At 40.5% G+C, this 20,432-nt stretch overlaps 1 protein-coding gene across 2 annotated transcripts in view; it reads left to right on the top strand.

Moving 5' to 3' along the window:
- GLT8D2 (glycosyltransferase 8 domain containing 2) overlaps positions 1–19,997 on the top strand; it is a 40,012-nt gene extending 20,015 nt beyond the window's left edge. Inside the window, exons 3-10 of one of the 2 annotated variants that reach the window (XM_069490763.1) lie at positions 2,170–2,262; positions 8,515–8,686; positions 9,997–10,114; positions 11,632–11,716; positions 12,277–12,389; positions 14,994–15,160; positions 16,303–16,415; positions 19,396–19,997. In XM_069490763.1, coding sequence (XP_069346864.1) covers positions 2,170–2,262; positions 8,515–8,686; positions 9,997–10,114; positions 11,632–11,716; positions 12,277–12,389; positions 14,994–15,160; positions 16,303–16,415; positions 19,396–19,565 — 1,031 coding nt within the window. In that variant the 3' untranslated portion in view covers positions 19,566–19,997. Of the gene's footprint in view, positions 1–2,169; positions 2,263–8,499; positions 8,687–9,996; positions 10,115–11,631; positions 11,717–12,276; positions 12,390–14,993; positions 15,161–16,302; positions 16,416–19,395 lie in introns of both variants that reach the window. The other variant, XM_069490764.1, reaches the window with a different exon arrangement.
- Positions 19,998–20,432: the final 435 nt, after the last annotated feature.

Here is a 20,432-nt window from a genome sequence, read left to right as displayed (position 1 = left end):
CGGAGTGCCTGTGGACTAGCCTGTAGCGGTGAGGTTTCTTCATCCCTCCACTGGAGGGCGCACCCTTGCGAGGGGCTTTTGTGGCCACTTGCTTCCTGGCGCTGGTGTTAGAAAGTGACCAGGGCTCCGCTGCGAACCTGGGAGGACTGTTTGGATGCCAAAGCTTGTCTTTTTTTTTTTCACCTTCTTTGATTTTGATGAATAGTTTTCCTGTGGGCAATTTTTGGCATCATCATTTCAGGATAATTCCCACGGAAAGTTGTTAAGTATTTTGGTTAAAGTGGACTTATCATGAGAGGGCTCATATATTTCTATAAAGCTTACAAATATAACTTATTTTCTCATTCTAAATATTCATGTTCATGTCTAATTTGGCATTCGTAATTTCGTATTCTTATTCTTAAAGAGTCACTTCAAATCTTCAGACCCATCAAAACCTGGATTTGCTCCTGGTTTTAGAGTTAGTGGTTTGTGAATTTGGGGGGAAACAGTAACCTAATTGTCTGACTGTTACCCTCATGGTAGAGTTGCCTGATTTAGCAAATAAAAAAACAGGATAGCCAGTGACATTTGAACTTCAGATAGGAAACAAATAATTTTTTAGTATAATATGTCCCAAATATTGCATGACAACCCTATGTCAGTGGTAACAGCCACGGTTGAAAGGGTCACATGGTGGCAGACATTGGGCCATCTCCCCAGATTGGCTGTGGCAGGTGAATATTAATCAGACCTGTTGATAAACTATAGAACTTTGTCCCTTGTCTTCTGCCTCCCTATAGTATTGTTTTAAACTGAGTCTAGTTTATGGCTGAATCTGGTAACCCAGAAAGGGAGGAGCTGGGTGTCGGGAAGGTAGAATCATTGCGTTTCAAATAGTTTTGGAAGGCATCCCTGGGGAGTCTCCAACTCTGTTGTTTTACAAAATGAAAAGACAAAGGCTTAGGGGCTAGAAAATAGATCAGTATGAGGCCAATAGATTAAGTATCTTGATGCATAAAAATAATAATATATAACAATGATAAAGTCTTTATTGGGCTTTCATTGCCTCTGTTAACTCTCAACACAACAGTGTGAGATAACGCTTATTATAACAATTCCCCTTTAGCAGACAAGCACATCAGAGGCTCAGAAAGGTCGAGGGACCTGTCTGAGGCCACACAGCGAGGAGGTGGTAGAAACGAGGTTTCAGTCTGACTTCACATCCCCACCCTTTCCTCTTCCAGCAACATTTTTCATCCTTCAGGCATGTGTGTGCACCACATACAGCAACATCCCATCTTCTCAACTTTTCATCATTTGTGTTCCTTCTGTCCTATATGTCACTTAATATTTTCTTTAAATTGACTCGTTTTTAAAATTTGCATGTACTTTATAATATAAAGTTTTTATCCTTACTGTAAATGAAAAAAGAATCATCTCCTATCATAAAAAGAAGGTGGTTGCAAAAATATATACAATTAGAAGAATATTATTTAGTTCTGGGTAGCTTTTGTCGCTTGCCTATACATGAAGTCAGAAAGACTGACTTTCTCACACTGCGACTTAACACAACTTAATGCTACAAATATGAAATTCCTCGGTCATTTCCTGCACATCCAGTGGTATGTGTTCCACACTCAAGAAAGCACTGTCCTACACCACTTCTACTTCTCAGTGGATCCCAGGGGCAGGTATCACTGATCTGGAACAGGTGGTCCTGGAGACATAGAACTGGAAGACGTACTGGAGTCTTCTAACCTTTTACGCTGGGCAGAAATTCTCTGCATGTCATCCTTGACCAGTAGTTGAATTAATTGAGAAACAACTGTGTTATAACAGCTAAGAACATGTGCTCATGATTACTACTAGATCATAATAAGCATTATATAAGTGTTGGTGATTATTTGAAACAAAATATTCATGCACAGAAAGTGGCTCCAAAAGAAGCATCTTACAATGCTTAAGGTCACAGCTTCTGCCATCAGACTGCCTGGGTTTGGCTCTGGGCCTTCCTTACACTGCGTGTCCTTGAACAACACCAGGGACCCTGGTTAATTCTTCACTCCATATGTCATCTGCTAAAAGAAAAGTCCCAGGCCACCAGCTACACATATTGCCATCCTAAAATTTTCCATGTGATTTCAGGTTGTTAGGTAAAACGTTAACGTGTTTCCATTTTTATTTCAGTAAACCAGGTGTTGCTCTTCCTGCTGATTGTGACCCTCTGTGTGATTCTGTATAAGAAAGTTCATAAGAGGACTGTGATCAAGAATGAGACAGGTAAGCGGGCAGGGGATCCATTGAAATTGGATACCCAGGAACGAAGTTTGAATGCCTTCCTTAAGGTCTTTTCAGTAGCTGGGTTCATGGGCAAGTGATAATTTGGTCAGCTCCCAAGGACCTGCTGGCAGAATATCCACCTTAGGCCACCTTTTCATTGTGCTCTAGGGTGACAGGTGCTAGTCTGTTATTATAGAATGATCGATGCTATTCAAACTTTGTGGTATGTAAGATTCACATGGAAGGCTTGTTAAAGCACAGTACTATTACATCAAGACAAAATCTTAAAGAAAGAGGAGGAAAAAAGTTTTTTTTTAAAGAAAAGAATAAAATAAAAAATTTTACTGAAAAAGAAAAAAAAAATAAAGAAAAAACAAACAAACACAGTACTGGCTCCACTAAGAAGTTTAGAATCAGCAGGTGTGGGCTGGGGCCTGAGGATTTGCATTTCTGATAAGCTCCAGGTTGATGCGGTGGGTTCTTGGACCACACTTTGGGTGGACTGTTCTACATCCCATCCCTTTGGAGTCTCTCAATAGTTTTGCTTATGAAAATCGCCCTCCCTCTCTTCTCCCTGCTGATTCATTCCTGTCAGTGCACAAACAGCCTCAGAATGCTCAACTTCAAAATGATCGATGGGGAAGAGGACCCATGTGTTGTCCCAGCTGCACTGGAACTGGGGGTGAATTGCATGGGATGACACCTTCATGACCCCCAAACACACACAACGTCAACCCCCACAAAAATTAAGCAGCACTGTGTTTATTATATTTTTAATTTATTTACTTTTTATATTAGTCAAGCAAATATATTCATTTGTGGAAAGTACAGAAGAAAAAATATTACCTACAGCTGTGTCAGCCAAAGACAAATACAGTTAGTATTTTGGTGTGTTACATACATTTATTCCACATCTTTTTTTCTTCTTTTTTTTTATTTTTTATCTTTTCACCTCCAGTTTCATGCTGGATATTCCACTTTTTTTTTTTTTGAGCCCAGACATTTCAGAACTGGAAACACATTGAGCAAAGCAATGCCCCTGTTCCTGTGAAGCTGTTTTTCTTTTAATTTAAAAAATTCATTTAAGGCCGGGCGCGGTGGCTCACACCTGTAATCCTAGCACTCTGGGAGGCCGAGGCGGGCGGATCGTTTGAGCTCAGGAGTTCGAGACCAGCCTGAGCAAGAGCGAGACCTCGTCTCTACTAAAAATAGAAAGAAATTATACGGACAACTAAAAATATATATTAAAATTCATTTAAAAAATAATTAAAAACATGTATAACTTGGTCTTAATGAACATCAAGAGCATCTGGAAAGAGCATAATTTTCACACAAAGACATATATACAGATGTTCATAGGGCATTACTCATAGCAGCTCCAAACTGGAAACAATCCGCATGTACGTCAACTAGGGAACAGATAAATGAAATTTAGTGTGTTCACACAGCGGGGTGCTTTGCAACAGTGAAAAGGAACAAGCTACTGATACAAGCTACGGCATGGATGAACCTCAAACACGTGGTGCTAAATGAAAGAAGCCAGACCCAAAAGACCACACACATTTTGTACGATTCCATCTACACGAGACTTCTAGAAAAGGCAGATAGATCTATGGAGACAGATCTGTGGCCTCCTGAGCTGGGAGTGAGAGTGGATCGACTGCAAATCAGCTTAAGGGAACTTTTTGGGGTGACGGAATGTTCTAAAACTGGATTGTGGTGATGGCTGTGCAAGTCTATAAATGGGCTAAAAATCGTTAAACTGTACACTTACAATGCGTAAATTTTAAGAAATCTGTATTAGTTTGCTAGGGCTGCAATAAGTGGCTAAATGAACAGAAATATATTTGCTCATATTTCTGGAGGCTGGGAGTCCAAGACCAAAGTGCCAGCAGGGTTGGTTTGTCCTTAGACCTCTCTTCTCGGCCTCAGCCGCCTTCTCACCACGTCCTCACGTGGCCTTTCCTCTGTGTGGCATCCCTGGTGCCCCTTCCTCTTCTTAGTAGGATACCAGCCCTATTGGGTTAGGGTCTCACCAAATGGCCTCATTTTAACTTAATTGCCTCTTTAAAAACTCTGTCTCCAAATACAGTCAGGTCCTGAGCTTTGGGGGGTCAAGACTTCAACATATGAACTTTGGGGGGACACAATAGCTGTAATCTAAATTATACCTCACTACACTGTTTTAAAAGAGAGCAAGAAGGGAAGTCACACAAGGTCAAATGTCATCTGAACTTCTGGCTCTGTCCTCCTCACCCTTCACTCCCCGCCCATAAACCAACACATTCGGTCAGCTGATCCCACTGTGGGCTCCTTTGTCCACGGAAAGAAACGGGTAAGTTTTATAACAGCTGTTAAAACAACTGTAACAAAATGCACATTCTGACTGATTAATCAGCTATATACAGATAAACAGAGCATTTGCACTGCACGAATGAATCCAATGTCATCCCATTCGGTGTTAAAAAGGAATCTATGTTATAAAATACTACTCAAAAGAATGTAGTGCTGACATGGAAAGATGTCCATGGTATGTTAAGCAGGAAAAGCAAGTTGCAGAAGAGCATGAAAAGTATTTTGGCTCTGAAATAATGTATGTGTGTGGTGTGTATCCTTTAGTATTTGCGTGAGAAGTAACAGAGGTCTCCTTCTGGAATGGGAGTGAAAGTTCTGCAGAAAACAGTCGCAGTGTACCAGATACTCTTCTGTTTGGGCTGGCATTTTTCTTCAAGAAGTGCATATTAATATTGATAATTTAGGCCGGGCGCGGTGGCTCACGCCTGTAATCCTAGCACTCTGGGAGGCCGAGGCGGGTGGATGGTTCGAGTCAGGAGTTCGAGACCAGCCTGAGCAAGAGCCAGACCCCGTCTCTACTGAAAAAATAGAAAGAAATTATATGGACACCTAAAAATATATATAGAAAAATTAGCCGAGCATGGTGGCGCATGCCTGTAGTCCCAGCTACTCGGGAGGCTAAGGCAGGAGGATCGCTTGAGCCCAGGAGTTTGAGGTTGCTGTGAGCTAGGCTGATGCCACGGCACTCTAGCCTGGGCAACAGAGTAAGACTCTGTCTCAAAAAAAAAAAAAAAAAAAAAAATTGATAATTTAAAAAACATTAAACATTAACATTCAAAGAACTAGTTTTAAAAGTTAATGTCCAGAGGCCCTGTGAAGTCATACGCTGAAGAAAAAAACAAAAAACATGATGCCGTTCTGTGTAATCTCCTGATAATGACATTCCATGTAATCTCCTGATAATTTCCTTGTGATTAGTGTGCTGGTCACTGACTCCTGTCCCACTTAGGGTGAGCCAAGTTGATAAGTTTGCCTAAAACAATCCTTACTTGAAATGGGATTCTGAGTTTTGGCATTGGGAAAGCAGATTTTTTACTTCTTCTAGAAATAGACATGGTTTGATAAGAGCTGCTTGTCTTTTTAGTCCATTCTGCCATCCTTATGATGCTTTCTCGTGTTGTTAGGCACCAAATGGCTTCCCCACAGCCGACCCTTTTAATGCGTTGGCTCAGGCACCCGTTGGCAAAATGGATCTGAGCAGTACAGCAGAGAGTTCTCAAAGGAACTGCCAGGATGGAGCATTGATGAAGAATTCACGGTGGATGAGCCTTTCCATTACATTTCTCCCACGTGCCTTCATCCCTCACTCTGTCTGGGGGAGAGTTTTTGGCAGACAGCAGTGTTTTGGGCTTAGGTTAGCCCCCAGCTTCTGTGACTGGCAGAGGCCCTGAAGAAGTGGGGTGGTGTGACGTGTCTGCAGCAGAGCTGACACTCAAAGATGTTTGACCTTCTCGTGGGCTCTCCCCTCTCACCCCTTCCTCCCACCTCGTGCTGCCTGCTGTCTGCTGAAGGCCTCTGCCTGAGCCTGGCAGCCGGGCACCGCACTGGCTTTCCAACACTTCCCTCTCTTTGGCCCTAGGAATAGCCCATGAACCGTTCCTCCAGGGCCCTATTCTCTAAGGGTAATCCATCAATTCAGTTTAGTTCACTTCAGCAGACTTTCATTAAGCACTTCCAAGGTGCCAGACTCAGTGGGGTTAGGATAATGAGCTTACAGTCTAGTGGAGGAGACAGACAGATTCTTACAGTGCATTGTGACAAGTGCTCAAATAGAGGTATCTAATAAACTCACCCATCCATCCAAATTTTATTGAGAATCTACCATGTGCCAGGCACTAGGATAGCTGCAGAGGATACAGAGATGAACAAGAAACCATCCTTGCCCTCGCAGAGCTCCTAGTGTAATAGGAGAAAAAGGAAAGACATGCAGCCAAATAAGTTGCAATGCAGCTGATAAAGCCAGCCACAAGCGGGGACATAGCACAGGCGAAGGGTATGCTAATTTGTGCAGGGAGCTCTTAAAGACTTTCCAAAGGATCTGATGTCTGTGCTGCAGTTGGAATGAGTATGTAAGAGTTAGCCATGCACAAAACGATGGAAAAAGCATTCCGGGCATTGGGAACAGCATGTGTAAAGGCACTGAGATAAGAGCCAACGTGGTGGAGTATTCAGGGGACCACGGGGAGTTTGGTATCGCTGGAGCAGAAGGAGGCGAGGCTGGAGACGTGAGCAGGAGCTGGACTGTGAGGCCTGGGTGCCAGGTGAAGGAATGTGGCTTCACCTTTTAGGAACCACTGAAGAACTTTCAGCAATGAAGAAAAAGTCAAATTTTTCCATTGGCTATATGGGGAAAACAATTAAAAAAAATAAAGAAAAGTCAAATTTGCATCTGAGGCAGATCACTTCACTGCTTGCCAGGTAACAACCACATGATCAGGGGACCTTCCCAAGATGACAACTTAGTTCAAAAGGAACAATCTTTAAGAAACATTTTTCTTGTTTGTTTATAAAAATAACTCATGGTTACTTTAAACTATTTGGAAAATGTAAGAACACTAATACAATTAAAATCACGTATTATTCCATAAATAGACATAGGTCCATTTGTAAATATGTATATATCAAATTGAGATCAAACACTAGAGAGGATTTTGTGATTTTCTCCCCCTTAATGGTATATTATGAGCATTTTCTCATGTCAGTGAATATATCATGAAAACAAAATTATTCTGGGGGTGGAAATTTCAGATGCAGTTGCATGCTGGTGGAAAAGATGTAGAAGGAGAAAGTGGAGGCCATTTGATGTTTCTTTCTTTCTTTTTTTTTTTTTTTGTTCACAGCATCAGAACATATGATGTTTCTTAAATTACACAAAGCACAGTACCTGGTGGTTAGTTTCAATAAATGCTTGTAGAACTACCCTGGGCCTGAATGATAAGAGGTTTTGCAGAAATATATCTGTGAAGAGAGAGGAGAGAGCTTTAAGTAAAAATCAGATGGACATTTGATGGCGGATACCCTGAATGCCGTGATTATTATTCTTCATGCCTGGAAGGTGTATTGTGGTACCAAAGTATGATGTTATGGCATTGACATTTTACATCATAGCCAATGCTCAGAAGAAGAATCAATTATTCTTCTTACGTATCAGTCATGCTCTTTCATTTACCTCCTTTTTCTTGCTGTCAGCATTTGGGAAACTTGACTAGAGGGTGGATAGGAGAAGGAAAATCCCAAGCAGTACATCTTACAGCAGTGTGGGCAAGGTCAATATCCCAATTTAGGGAAGAGTTGAGGAATGTTGAACAAATGAGGCTTTTCAGTTCTTCATATGTTTTTCAACCATGTGTACGTTCAGCTACCCAATTGGCTTCCTTAAGAGAGGTCCAAAGTAATAGTGACTTAAACAATATAGAAGTTTATTTTCTCTCTTAAGTGTAAGCCTAATGTATCAGTTCCACGATAATCCAGATCAAGATTCCTTCTATCTTACGGTTTTGGTGTGCTCAACAGGTAGCTTCCATCTTGTGGTCTAACATGGCTGCTCTAACTCCTGCCATCATATCAACGTTCCAGCCAGGGGAAGGGGAAAAGGCAAAGGGGAGGGTAAGCATTCCTTTGAAGGGCAGACCCAGTAGTTGCACACATTGCTTGAAGGTCAGAACTTGATCACACAGGGCTGAAAGGGAGTCTGGGTAAAATAGTCTTAGTGGTTGGCTACGTGCCCACTAAAATCCCAAAGTTCTTTTCCAAGGCAAGGAGAGACTGGCTGTTGGAGAACAATCAGCAGTCTCTTCCACACTACACTGTCTTCCCCCTGGAGGGTGGAAGACTAGTTAATCTGGCTCTACTGTGAAATTCCTTCATGTTCCGAGACACTGATTTTGATGTTTCCAGATGTTGAATCCGAGACCCCTGAAGAACTGGAAGAGGAGATTCCCGTGGTGATTTGTGCAGCAGCAGGGAGAATGGGTGCTGCCATGGCTGCCATCAATAGCATCTACAGCAACACTGACGCCAACATTTTGTTCTATGTAGTCGGACTCCGGAACACTCTGTCTCGAATACGGTAATTTGTGCACTACAGACTTCGGAGCTTTTGACTTTCTTTTAATCTTCTTCATCTTTCTTTAAATGGATTCCCTTCCTTTTTGGAATGATGTCATTAGAATTAATGAGGGAATATCCTGAAGTTTACTTGGCAACCTGACAATTGTGTTGTCTCGCTAAGGAAATTTCAGCAAAGCCTTATTAATCTGCAATGCATCATTTCTGCAGAAGTGAATTGTCTAATGAACTAAAGAACCCCAATGCTTAAGCAGATTATATGAAAGTCTTTCTAAAATGGCCTCTCTTTTGTCTGTTTTCTTAACCTAAGAGAATATTAACATAACCATTTTAATATGGCCCTGAATTGTAACTAATTATAATTTTTGAACTATAAACTTAGAACTTATATATTATAATATAGTTTTGAACTGATCTTTTCCCTATCATTATATTAAAAAATAAAGTGGAGTTAGATTAAGAAGAAATAAACAGAAATCAAAATTTAAATGTATTATAAAAATGTAGGATAATTATATAATCTTGGTTAGAGATTGCCTCCCTGAGCCCAAGAATTGTAAGGAAAATCTGACAGATTTGACTGTATAACATTTAAAAACTTTTGAATGATGAAGAATGCAATAAGTGAAATTAGTCACATAATAAATTAGCAGGAAATATTTTCCACATGTATTATAGATAAAGGATTACTATTCAAAATAAAGAATTGTTCTAAAAAATTTAAAATCACAAGTGTATAGTAAAAAAATGGGCATGGAGTATGAATAGGCAATTCACAGAAGAAAAAAACATACAAATGGCAAACAAACATGAAAAGATGTTCTATGTTGCTAACAGGAAAATGGGAATTAAAACATATTTGCATTATTTAAAAATGCAAATCAAAACATATGTCAAATGAGTGACATATAATTTTTCACTCATCAGGTAGGCAAATATTAATGAGAACAACACTATCCAGTGCAGGAAAACTGACATGACGCAGCTTTATAAGAAAGAAAGAGCATTTTTGTTCTTTCTGTTTCCGGGGGAAATTATTTGCATCTGGGGAGATACTTGTTTATTACAATTTTGCTTCATTTCCTTTGCAGAAAGAGTTATGTGATTAAGGGGGAGGAAAAAGGGAAAGATTTAAAGCTAGACCAGATGAGGGAAAAAAATTAGAATCAGAATTTATAGACTAAACTCTACTAAGTTTACATGCATTTTATTTTTAACTTTCTAAGGAGGCAACAGATTGACCCTGAGGCAATAAACAAATTGAGGAAAGATTTGAAGTGTGTGCTAGATGTTTTTTTGTCGTTTCTTTAGAAAATGGATTGAACATTCTAAACTGAGAGAAATAAACTTTAAAGTCGTGGAATTCAACCCTACGGTCCTTAAAGGGAAGATCAGACCAGACGCCTCGAGGCCTGAATTGCTCCAGCCTGTGAGTGGGATCCTGCATGTGTTGGGGACAGTCCTTGGGAGACCTCCTTCCACATGGAGCACTAGCCATTGGGATGCAGCTGGAATATTTTTGAAGCCTCAGGGTGTTAGATCTCCACCAAACTCTGCTTATTTATAATTGATAAGCCACCTACTCCAGAAAGGATTTAAGATGGTTTACATAAACGCAACGAAGCCATTACAGAAGAAATGAAGCATAAAAAAATGTAGAATGCATTTGCGTGTGTGAATATGGTGTGCAGGGGTGGGAGCTGAAGGTGGGCCAGGTAGAGAGGCCAGGGAAAAATACCCCAAGCCCATAGGCTGTTATGTGTACTGGGATTGTGCATTAAATTTAGCTCCGAGTGTCCCAGCAGCTAAGAAAAAAACAGCCACAGGATGGATTATACACTTCATAGCATTGACTAAGATGATAATTTTCAGGAGACACCACCTTTTTTCCTGACATTGGAAATCCTAAGGTATTTTACTGCAAGAGTTCTTACGAAAGGGACCCTCTGCTGCATAGAGTGATGCTGGCAGTTTTACAGAGACTGCAGCCACCTTCTACATAGGATTGTTACTTAAATCCATCCTTGAAAATTTACTAAATTCTGTAAAGCCCTCTGTGTAGGATATGATCTTTCTCCTCAATTCCAGATATTGTCGGAGTGCAAGCTGAGTTGGGACTTCATATTAAATGGTGTTGTTACCAATGAAACTCTGAAACTCATACCCACAGCTCATGCTTCTCTGACCTTTTTCTGGTTCAAAGAGCTAAAAGGTTGCTGTTGGAATGACACGTGTGTGTGTATGTGTGTGTGTGCGCACGTGCATGTCTTTAAGGCTGATTTAGCTGACTGAATGTAGAGGAAGGCCGGCAACTTGTGCCCTAAAAGATTGTCTAGGAAGCCTCTGTGACTCCCACTGCAGCAGTTCACAGAGGTGAAAGTGGCAACAGCCTCAGCAGCAGGGGATTTGGATCTAGGAGAGTTGCTGATCTGCCAGCACTGGTATCAGCTCCAGGGCTCAGATAAGTTGGGTACAAGGAAGCTCAGGTGAGACATCTCTGTAGCCCCTGTTTTATTCTGTTCCACACCTGGAGCTGGCTGAGTGCGGTGGCTCATGCCTGTAATCCTAGCACTCTGGGAGGCCGAGGTGGGAGGATGGCTTGAGGTCAGGAGTTCGAGACCAGCCTGAGCAAGAGTGAGACCCCCCCATCTCTACTAAAGATAGAAAAAATTAGCCGGGCGTGGTGGCATGTGCCTGTAGACCAGCTACTTGGGAGGCTGAGGCAGGAGGATCACTTGAGCCCAGGAGTTTGAGGTTGCTGTGAGCTAGGCTGATGCCACAGCACTCACCTGGGCAAAAAAGTGAGACTCTGTCTCAATAAATAAATAAATAAGGAAAAACAAACCTAGAGCTGAGCTGAGGCCATGATCAAAGCCGACTTTCCAGTACCCCCAGAAGACATTGAGCCATATGCCTCTTCCCCACCATCATTTCTTTTGTTAACAGCTGAACTTTGTTCGATTTTATCTCCCTCTCCTTATCCACCAACACGAGAAAGTCATCTATTTGGACGATGATGTAATTGTACAAGGTACACTCGCTGACTGCCAAGAACACTTGGAAAAGGAGCAACTGATAAGTAGAATGACTTTCTTCATTTTCCAAATAGCTAGATGCCTAGTGATTTTTGACTGCTTATTAAAGTTGTGAGTACAGTATGGTTGTAAATTTGGAAATATTTTGAAAACGGGTTGATACTCCCCTGAACTATCCAGTTGACTCCCTGATTATCAGAGTCTGGAATAAATAGCTTGGTAGCCTTTCCTTCCTGTGCAGCGCTAAAATGTATAGAAATAACGTCTCACCGATGGCACTCTTAGGAGTGAGCTAAGGTTTGGTGGTTAAATGTTGTGTTCTCTCTTCCACATACAAACAGGATAAGCATTGGTGTGGCATCTACGTAGCAACAGAAATAAACTGAACTAGTCATCGAGTGGCTTTCTAAATTGGTACGAACTATTCTTATTAAGTCAATTGCCAAGCCACTTGAAGTTAGGGATCTGATACTCTTCTTCCATAGCAAAATCAGGAATTGCTGAAGCTCCTAAACACATGCTATAACATTTTAACCGCTGGCGTTTCTAAATGCAGGTGACATCCAAGAACTGTATGACACCACCCTGGCCCTGGGCCACGCGGCAGCTTTTTCCGATGACTGCGACTTGCCCTCCACTCAGGACATACACAGACTGGTGGGGCTGCAGGTGGGCACACTGTTTCGGAAATCCCACCCTTGCCCTGCTGTTCTGGGCCCTTCTCTTCCCCTCAATTCCATCTAAGTGTAATCTCTACCTTGAAAACCCTCACAGCCAGTCTGGGCTGCGGGAGGCGGAACAGCGCAGGTATCTGGGCTTTGAGTTCACATCCCAGCTCCGTTCCTTCTCAACTCCGAGGCGAGTTACTTTAACCCTGCCAAGTCCCACCTTCCTTATCTGAAACATGGCAACGATAATGTCTATTTTGTTGTGTTTTATGAGCTGTAATGAAATAACATGTCAAAGTGTCCAGCATATAGTATTAAGAAATGCTCCAGAAATGATAGTTGTTATCTAGGTTCCTCATAACCCACACTCTATGTCAGAGATGGTGTTTTCTACAAAGAGACTCCCTGAACTATTGGTGCTATTTTAAGAGTTTAGACCATTGGTTTTGTTGTTGTTGTTGTTGTTGTTGTTGTTGTTCCTCTTTTCAATAGAAGAAAATATTGATTTTGTTCAAGGGTAAAGCTTTCCTTACCCTCGTGGAAATGAGGAAAGTTGAATCTATATGTAATGTGGAAACCAAAAAGTAGCTTTGAAATGTGAGGTGCTAGTAAGAATTGAGTGCTGTTCTTCAAAAAAAAGTTCTAGCAAATAATTTTATATGTGTGACATTTAAAGCACTTTTAAGGCATAGCCTCTGGGGCCAGGCTCGACTTTGCCAAAATCTTGGTGCTATTGCTCAGTAGATTTATGATCTTGGGCAGGTTACTTAGTCAATTGTTTTTCCCACATTTGTCAAATAGAGGTAATAATAGTACTTCCTTTGTAGAGTTATTGTGAGAATTAGATCAGTTAGTACATATAAAGTTATTACATGCAATTAATGAGGTCATGCGTGTGAAGTTCTTAGAACAGAGTGCCTGGCACATACAAAGTGCTCAAGTATTTCCATTACTCCTGTCTCCTATCTGAGAGCATCACATTGAAGGAGATTATGACAGTCTATGTAGGGGAAAGAATATGTCCTGCCTCATACTACATTGATTGAACGCCTACTTATTGAGTGCTTACTGTGTGCCTGACACTGTCCTAGGTGCCAATAATACAGCGAACAAAATTAAAATTCCACCGTTTGTGTAGCTTACATTCTACTATGAAAAGACGGACAGTAAACAAGTAAAATATTTAACAGAGGATCAGGGTGGAGGTGGGTTTGTAGTTTATGTAGGGTGATCAGGGAAGGCTCCACTGGCATGATGTTGTTTTGAGCCGCACCTGGAAGAATTGAGGGAACCACCTGTGCAGACACTTGGGGAAAACATTCCAGGAAGAGGCAGGAGCAAGCGCAGAAGTCTCGAGGCAGAGGTGTGCCTGGTGTATGAAAGGTGGTCCGTGTGGCAGAGAGACCAAGGGGAAAATAACAGAAGTCAGAGAGATGATGGGGGGCAGATGGTGTAGGGCCTGGCAGGCATCTCAGGCGCTCTGGTTTTTACTCTGAATGAGATGGGAAGCCATTGGGGGTGGTTGATGATACGAGTAACTAGAGACAGAGTGGGGTTGAATGATGGAAGCACAGACACTGGTTAGGAGGAACTTGGAGAAATCCAGTGAGAAGCAACTATAGGCTGGAACAGGAAGGGAGCACTAGAGGCTAGAGAAGTGGTGGGCTTCTGGCATTTTGAAGATGGGACCAGCTGGGCATGGTGGGTCACGCCTGTAATCCTAGCACTCTGGGAGGCCGAGGCGGGCGGATTGTTTGAACTCAGGAGTTCGAGACCAGCCTGAGCAAGAGCGAGACCCCGTCTCTACTAAAAATAGAAAGACATTATATGGACAGCTAAAAATATATATATATATATAAAATTAGCTGGGCATGGTGGCGCATGCCTGTAGTCCCAGGTACTCGGGAGGCTGAGGCAGGAGGATCACTTGAGCCCAGGAGTTTGAGGTTGCTGTGAGCAAGGCTGACACCACGGCACTCTAGCCCGGGCAACAGAGTGAGACTCTGTCTCAAAAAAAAAAAAGAGAGAGAGAGAGAGAGAGAGAGAGAAGATGGGACCAACAGGATTTGCTGACAGACTCGGATGAGGAGTGAGTGAGAAAGGAGTCAAGGATGATCTAATGACCCGGGTTTTCTGCCCAAGTAACCAGGATAAAGATGCCACTGGCTGAGATGAGGCAGGTTATAGGGAAGCAGGTTTTGGACAGGATTGGGATCAATTTTTGGATGTAAGTTGGAGCTACCTTGCTAACTGTCCAAAAGGAGACATTTAGTTGGCAGGTACAGGAGTCAGAAGTCCAGAGGAGAGGTCAGGGCTGCCAGATGGACGGTGTTTAGAGCCATGAGGCTGGATGAGGATGTCTGTGGAGTTACTGCCAGAGAAAGGAACAGGTGCTGGACTGAGACCTGGGCGTTCAGCATTTAGAGGTTGGAGAAATGAGGGGGAACCAGCAAAAACAAAACAAAACAAAAAGCAAAACGCTAGGAAGTGGCCAGTGACACAGGAGGAAACCCAGAGACACTGCACAAGGGCTTCAAGAAAATGATCATTTCTCAGAAACGAAAGATTCATTGGCCAAACGCATGCATCCCCTGTTCCCTTACAGAATACATATATGGGCTATCTGGACTACCGGAAGAAGACCATAAAAGACCTTGGCATCAGCCCCAGCACCTGCTCTTTCAATCCTGGTGTGATTGTTGCCAACATGACGGAATGGAAACACCAGCGCATCACCAAACAATTGGAAAAGTGGATGCAAAAAAATGTGGAGTGCGTGTTGACCTCTCTACCATATTTTCCATGTTTGAGAACAAAATTATTCAATTAATTTTCTGTGCATAGCTCAGGGGTTCAGTCTTGTTAGGCCAGATTTTCTTAGAGGCACTGTTGAGAAAGAAGAGGGGGCAGCAGGTTAAAATCTTTCCCCCAATGGTACAAATCAGAGGAATCCAGACCCTGTGGAATAAGGAGTCTTTTATTACACATTTTCCTAATCAGTTGTTTAATAATGTGACTTGAATCTTTTTCACTGAAAATCTTTTTTTTTTTTTTTGAGACAGAGTCTCACTCTGTTGCCCAGGCTAGAGTGAGTGCCGTGGCGTCAGCCTAGCTCACAGCAACCTCAGACTCCTGAGCTCAAGAGATCCTCCTGTCTCAGTCTCCCGAGTAGCTGAGACTACAGGCATGCGCCACCATGCCCGGCTAATTTTTTCTATATATATTTTTAGCTGTCCATATAATTTCTTTCTATTTTTAGTAGAGGTGGGGTCTCGCTCTTGCTCAGGCTGGTCTCGAACTCCTGAGCTCAAACGATCCGCCCACCTCGGCCTCCCAGAGTGCTAGGATTATAGGCGTGAGCCACCGCGCCCGGCCTTCACTGAAAATCTTTATCTTAGTTGAGTTTCTCCTTCTTACATAAATTGCTTGTTAAGGATTATTTTATAAAGTCAACTTTGCTTTTTAAGGTTGATTGTTTTTAATTTATAATTTTTCATTATTGAAGTTTAGAGAAAATAGAAGTAACCAACACAACCACTATCATCATGCCATTGTATTTCCTGTCAGTCTTTTTTATCTGGACATTTTGGTACCATTGTAACCTTGAATGTGTGAGTAAAGTTATTCTAAATAATGTAGGATCAGAATCTGATCTTCTGTCTACCATAAAAAAGACTGAGTTAAAATGGCAAAATATTGACACTGTGAATGTACTGGGCAATATACATGGGAGTTCATGGTGTTCTTACAATTTTGTGTAATTTTCAAAATAAAAAGTTGGGGAAAAATGAAAGGCCATAAATCTTGTTACATAGTGAGAGAATGTCTTACATCTTTTAAAAGTATTATATTCTACTATATCTGAGTTTGTGGTGGCTCCAGTCCAAATATTGCTTTTCTATTTCATTTCTTAGGGAAAACCTCTATAGCAGCTCCCTGGGAGGAGGGGTGGCCACCTCCCCAATGCTGATTGTGTTTCATGGGAAATATTCCACAATCAACCCCCTGTGGCACATAAGGCACCTGGGTAAGTATTTTAGAAAAACACAAATGTATATTTTATTTTACTTTTTTCTAATTTCACCATATTACGGGGGTACAGATGTTTAGGTTACATATATTGCCTTTGCCCCGCCCGAGTCAGGGCTTCAAGTGTGTCCATTCCCTAGACGGTGAGCACTGTACCCACAAATGTGTATTTTATAAACCCAGGGAGCACCATGGTTGAGAGAGTGCTATCGCACCAGGTTCTTCAGTTTAGATCCTCTAGGTCCCCTTGGACAAGTTATTTAACCCTTAGTGCTCAGAGTCTGCAAATGCAGCTGATATTCTTAGCTGCTTGAGGGGTGTGTTTCCTGGAATTCACGAAAAGCTATTGCATTAATGCTTAGCATATTTTATGTGCTCAATAAACATTAACTCTTGTTAAGATGGAACTTTCACTGTCAAAATTTTTCGTATGACTTTATTGCCCTCTTGCAGTGGTCTATAGTGAACACCACCACATGAAATAACATAATGGCTTATGACAAATTTAGATAGCTGGCATTAAAATGTATCTTTTAAAAAGCAGTCATTTATTGAATGTGTACTATGTGCATCCCTTAACAGTCTTTTATTCAGTACACAAGCGCAGGCTTTAGGGTATGGATTGGAATCCCAACTCTGCTATTATATGATCTTTGGCAGGTTACTCAGTTTCTCTGTGCCTCAGTTCCTCATTTGTAAACCAAAGCTAATAGGCTCTTCTAAAGTTTTATAAGGAACAAGTTACTGAATACATGTAAATTGCTTAGAACAGAGCCTAGCACAGAGGACACATTCAAGTTCATTCTAACACATGGCCACAACCTCTTATCTAAAACCACTAGGCCAGACCTTTTTAGAAATTTAGAAAAAACCTTTTTTTAAAGGTAATGTGGTACTGAGTGGGATCTAGGTTTCATTGCCAAAGGAAAACCTTTTGTTTTCAGACCTTTGGGGATTATTTCAGAATTGGAGGCAACAGATACGGACTTGTATTTACCAAGTACCCATTACATTGCCAAGAGCTGGACTAGGTTCTGGTGAGAAAGGTGAATATTATTTCTAATTCTCACAAAAACCCTGCAAGGTGTTATGTCCCTTAATCTCCTTTTTAGCAGAATAGACATAATAGTGGAAACTGAGTTCCCATCTCCTCTTAGTGATCCTGCGTAGGTTGCTTCCACAGCATTACCAGAATCCTCCCTGATTTCCCTTAGCAAAGGTTATGCACATAAAGTAACATAGGGAAGTTATCTGTTTTGGTTTATAATAATGTTAGGTTCACTCTTAGGTCAAATATCAACATTTCCATGTGCAGAAAATCCCATCAAAGTAGAAGGTCTTTAAAAAAAATGTGGATCTTACGAGGATCTTAGATCAATAAGGTTAGAGCGTTTTACGATCCAGGAACAGAGCCTCAGAATTACATTTTGTGAAATATCTAACTTGCTGACAAGCAGGAAAGGACATAATCTTCCCAAGGGAAAGAAGGCATTGTTCTTTGTAGAACAGAGCCTACACCTGTGCTGAAGGTTTTGGAATCAGAGATGGTGTACAAAGTAAATCTACACAGAAATCATTTGAAAAATGATCTGGCTTTAGAGTATTTTAGATGCAGAGAGTAACATAACACTAATGGGTATTGATTTTGGTTCTAAACAAGTAGCCTTAAGATTTTTTAAATTTATGAAACATATTTAGCCAAAAGCAGTTTCATCACCAAAATTGCAAGCCCCTCTGAGGTAGTTCTACAGCCCTTCAGGCATGAGGCTGAGAGATCAGGATGCCCTACTTAGTAGTGACTTTTCATATGAAGGTGCCTCTTCCCAAATAAGCATTTCCTTTGTATAGACCCTGGAAGTTGATAATTATTCAAATTAGGCTACTACAGCTTGAAGCAACTAGCTCCCCTTCTGCAGCTGCCTTCGTGGCTATGCTTATGAATAACATAAGCTAGGTTCTTTTGTTGTTAGCATAAACCAGAATAACATAACCCTAATCACTCTCTATCCAATGGATTTTCAGTTGTCTTTAAAAAATATCAAATTTATTTTCATGGAAAGAAACATTAACACCATAGAGGATTTTTTAAAAAATTTTTATCTTCATACTATCTTAACGTACTTCTAGAATGGGTATTCTAAAAACGTTCTTAGCCATGGCAGCATTAGGGTAAGAGGACGGTCTCTTTAAGTGATCACTTATGAGGGGAATCATATTAAAATGGAGACCGCTGTTTGTTAAAAAAGTCGATCTTATTTTTAGTCACATTTTATATGGTTAAAAACGAGACTGTTCAAAAGAACATGTTGCCATAGTAAGGGGGTGTAATGTAGAGAATAAGAACTCCTGTGACCCTGGGTGGGAAGGAAACTGACACAACTTCTTTGGCGACAATTTGGCAATTTATCAAAATTTAACAGACACACACCCTTCAATCTAGCAATCCCACCTACAAGATTTTAGCCTACAGATACATTTGCACACCTACACTGTACATATATATAGAGGACTATTCACTGCTGTGTTATTTATGCTAGTGATGGGACAGAAACCATTTAAGTGTCCTTAGTAAGGAACTCAGTCAATAAATAATCATGTATCCATTCTATGTAGTCATTAAAAATAATTCAGTAAATCTACATGTACTGCTGTGGAATGTTTCAAAGACAGTAACTTAAAAAGGCAAAGTATAAATCAATAAATAAATGAAACAAAAAACCAAAGGCAAGGTAGCAGTATGTCATATTTTGTCTTCTGTCTTTCAAAAAACATATATCCATATAGGTGTACAGGTAGAACATTACCAGAAGGATTCATGAGAAACTCTTTAACAGTGGTTGCTTTGGAGATTTGGGGTGGGTAGAAAGTTCATTACATAACCTTTTAATTTTTTTTTTTACCATGTACTTGAATTCAATTTTTAATATAAAAATTTTATTCTCTAACAAGTCTATTATTTTTCTCTGAACACAATGAAGGCTGGAATCCAGATGCCAGATATTCGGAGCATTTTCTGCAGGAAGCTAAATTACTCCACTGGAATGGAAGACACAAACCCTGGGACTTCCCTAGTGTTCACAACCACTTATGGGAAAGCTGGTTTGTTCCTGACCCTGCAGGGATATTTAAACTCAATCACAACAGCTGATATAACTCAACATTTAAAATATTCCCTGTGTAAAAATGTGGAATGATCCCTTTGTAGCCTACTATATAGACAACATTGTTCTTATGAACAGTACCTTTGATACCTATGATCTACAATTTACAAAACAAAAAGTACTGTGTGCAAATTGTCCCTTGGCCCAGATAGGCATTGAATTCTTTAAGTACAAGTGGTAATTATGGAAATCAAGGTTATGTGACTGAAAAACACTGTTGGAAAGAATTAAACCCATTTAGTTTATCAGCAATTTGCTTAATACTGAATGACAATTATATACATAAATTTTAAAACTTTCTAAATATATTAATATTTTTCACACACAGATATTTTTTAACAGGTTGCCAATCTTGTCTTTTGTAGAACTAGTACATTTAAAATATGGATGTCTGAAAAATAAAAATTCATACATTTTTATGATTTTCATCATATATATTATTCTACCTGTTAACTGTAAGAGGTTAACTGTTCTCAGGTTTAAAGGAGGGAAGAATATCATCATTAAGTCTTGCTATAGAAAACACTTAAAACTTAAGGATAACCATTCTTACTATTTTTTATTGTAAAAACCATCAGACTTTCAAATGAACTTTAAAACCTTTCAATATTATTTAATGAAAATGTCTCATACTGTCATGTACAGGATATATCAACATTTACTACTAATCTGTCATGTTTAATGAAAAACACCATTATTGTATGCTTGGAAAATCCTCCAACACATTCTCAAGTGAGTGTCTGCCATAATTTAAAGGGTATTTTCCTCATTCACATAAAAAAGTCTATGTAAAACTACCATAGTTATATACCAAAGCAATACCCAGTTACATGCTTTACATAGTCCCATGAAAA

This window comes from Eulemur rufifrons, chromosome 16 (genome assembly GCF_041146395.1).
Source record: "Eulemur rufifrons isolate Redbay chromosome 16, OSU_ERuf_1, whole genome shotgun sequence".
Taxonomy (NCBI): Eukaryota; Metazoa; Chordata; class Mammalia; order Primates; family Lemuridae; genus Eulemur; species Eulemur rufifrons.
Note: the sequence above shows the minus strand (reverse complement) of the source record. Positions and strands in the feature narration are given on the sequence as shown.